This window comes from Olea europaea, unplaced genomic scaffold (assembly GCF_002742605.1).
Source record: "Olea europaea var. sylvestris unplaced genomic scaffold, O_europaea_v1 scaffold23098, whole genome shotgun sequence".
NCBI classification, from domain to species: Eukaryota; Viridiplantae; Streptophyta; class Magnoliopsida; order Lamiales; family Oleaceae; genus Olea; species Olea europaea.
In genome coordinates this window covers 1-1,652 of record NW_019241193.1, presented here as the reverse complement: position 1 = coordinate 1,652, position 1,652 = coordinate 1, and the positions used below count along the sequence as shown (strand labels likewise).

Here is a 1,652-nt window from a genome sequence, read left to right as displayed (position 1 = left end):
ATCTACTTCCATTTATACTTCAAATTCCTAGTAGAAAGAAACGTTATCAAAATACAAAAATGGAACCTAACTTAAAATATAGTAACTATGGAAAAAAAATAAATCAACTAAATTAACAAATCAGAGATATCTCTCTCTTAATTCTACTGCCTAAGATGAACATGTATTTTAGGCATGTTTCCAATGCCAATTTCATCAAGTTGGCACACAAGGGAAGAAATTTAAAAGTATGCAGAATGTAGTGTAGTAAAGCACCAATGAGATTAGAAATCAGAGTAATTAATGGCTATGAAATAGAAGTAACGAGAGAGAACCACAAAAGGTGATAGTTCAATATCTTTATGCTAGCAAAACTGAATACATTTCATAAATTTCACGCTTCACCACAGGAGCAGACACAAAAAAAGGCGTGCAAAGAACCAGCTCAACAAAGGCTTAATTCATACTTAGGTCGGTTATACACATGCACAATGTCACTAGTTGAAGATAAATAAGTATGTACCAACCAGTGAATCAACTTTAAAGAAAAATATTTCGTTCCACTTCAAGAATTCCGTATCTGAAGATTTGGAATCATCTGAGATAGTTCCACAAGTTCGAGCAACATGTTGGTCGAGAAAAGATTCATTTGGGTGGCTCTGATCTGGGTAAATACGGACTGCTACTGTGTACTGACGAGAAGACAAGCTTTCTACCTTTTGGAGCTGCATTAAGAGGATGAAACAGGTGCAAAATGAGACACATCAACAAGTAAAAAATGAGGAATATTTTAAATGAACTATAAACCGGTCCAAACTGGAAGAGTTAAGGTGAATCCAGGACCGAAACGAGTTTCTGCAAAAAATATATAACTTCCTTGCACAACACAAGCTTTAATAACCAAACTTTCTTCTGCAACTAGCCATCAATTGTCCACTATGCCAGATAGAGAAGTCATTTAAGCAGCTAACTATATTTTTATTTAACCATATCCACTGTGTATTTACTTTTCCTAATAAATTATTATGGTCAACCATAAAATAATTAAAAAAGATAGTATTTTAGCAATTTATTTTCTAATTACTCTTCTACTTATTTCATAACAGATTTTTAACTTATTGCTTGCCTTAAATTTTGAACATTTTATACATTCTTTCACTATCTAAAATAATGTTTTATTTACATTTTCATTTAACAGTAACGTGGCAAGTGAACAACCGACCCAGTTGAACCTGTGATTTGACCAGATCTAACAACTATGAGCCACACTGTATTTACAGTATAATCAGGTGGGTTGGAGGATATATGCATGAGTGGGAGCAAAATCCCAATATAAGCCATGTGGTATGCCTTACTTTACTAAGCTTATCGATCGGATAAAATAACTATTATAAGAGGCAAACAATAAGAGTCGTGAACAAGAGATCACCTCTGTGTCTTCAGGAAAAAAATAGTAATTTAACAACACTTAATATGATGAAGATGAGAAGTTCAAAAGAACACACCTCTGCATCTGCTATGATGATTGCCACCATAGTTTTGAGTTTCTCAAGAAGACTTCCTTTCATATGAGAATCCAACATATTCTTTGAAACCGGCACTTTCAGGGTCTTACTATCTCCTGATGGCATTTTGATTACGTCAGAAGGTCTTCTGATTTCAGAAGCTCTGAT

General features: G+C 33.9%; 1 protein-coding gene across 1 annotated transcript; it reads right to left on the bottom strand.

Annotated features, from left to right (window-relative positions):
* Positions 1-270: 270 nt before the first annotated feature.
* Positions 271-1,646, bottom strand: LOC111381459. The gene is made up of 2 exons (XM_023005243.1): positions 1,485-1,646; positions 271-704 (listed from the first exon to the last, which is right to left on the bottom strand). Exons 1-2 carry the CDS (start codon positions 1,608-1,610, stop codon positions 477-479), a joined length of 354 nt encoding a protein of 117 aa, XP_022861011.1. The 5' UTR covers positions 1,611-1,646; the 3' UTR covers positions 271-476.
* Between the last annotated feature and the right edge of the window lie 6 nt (positions 1,647-1,652).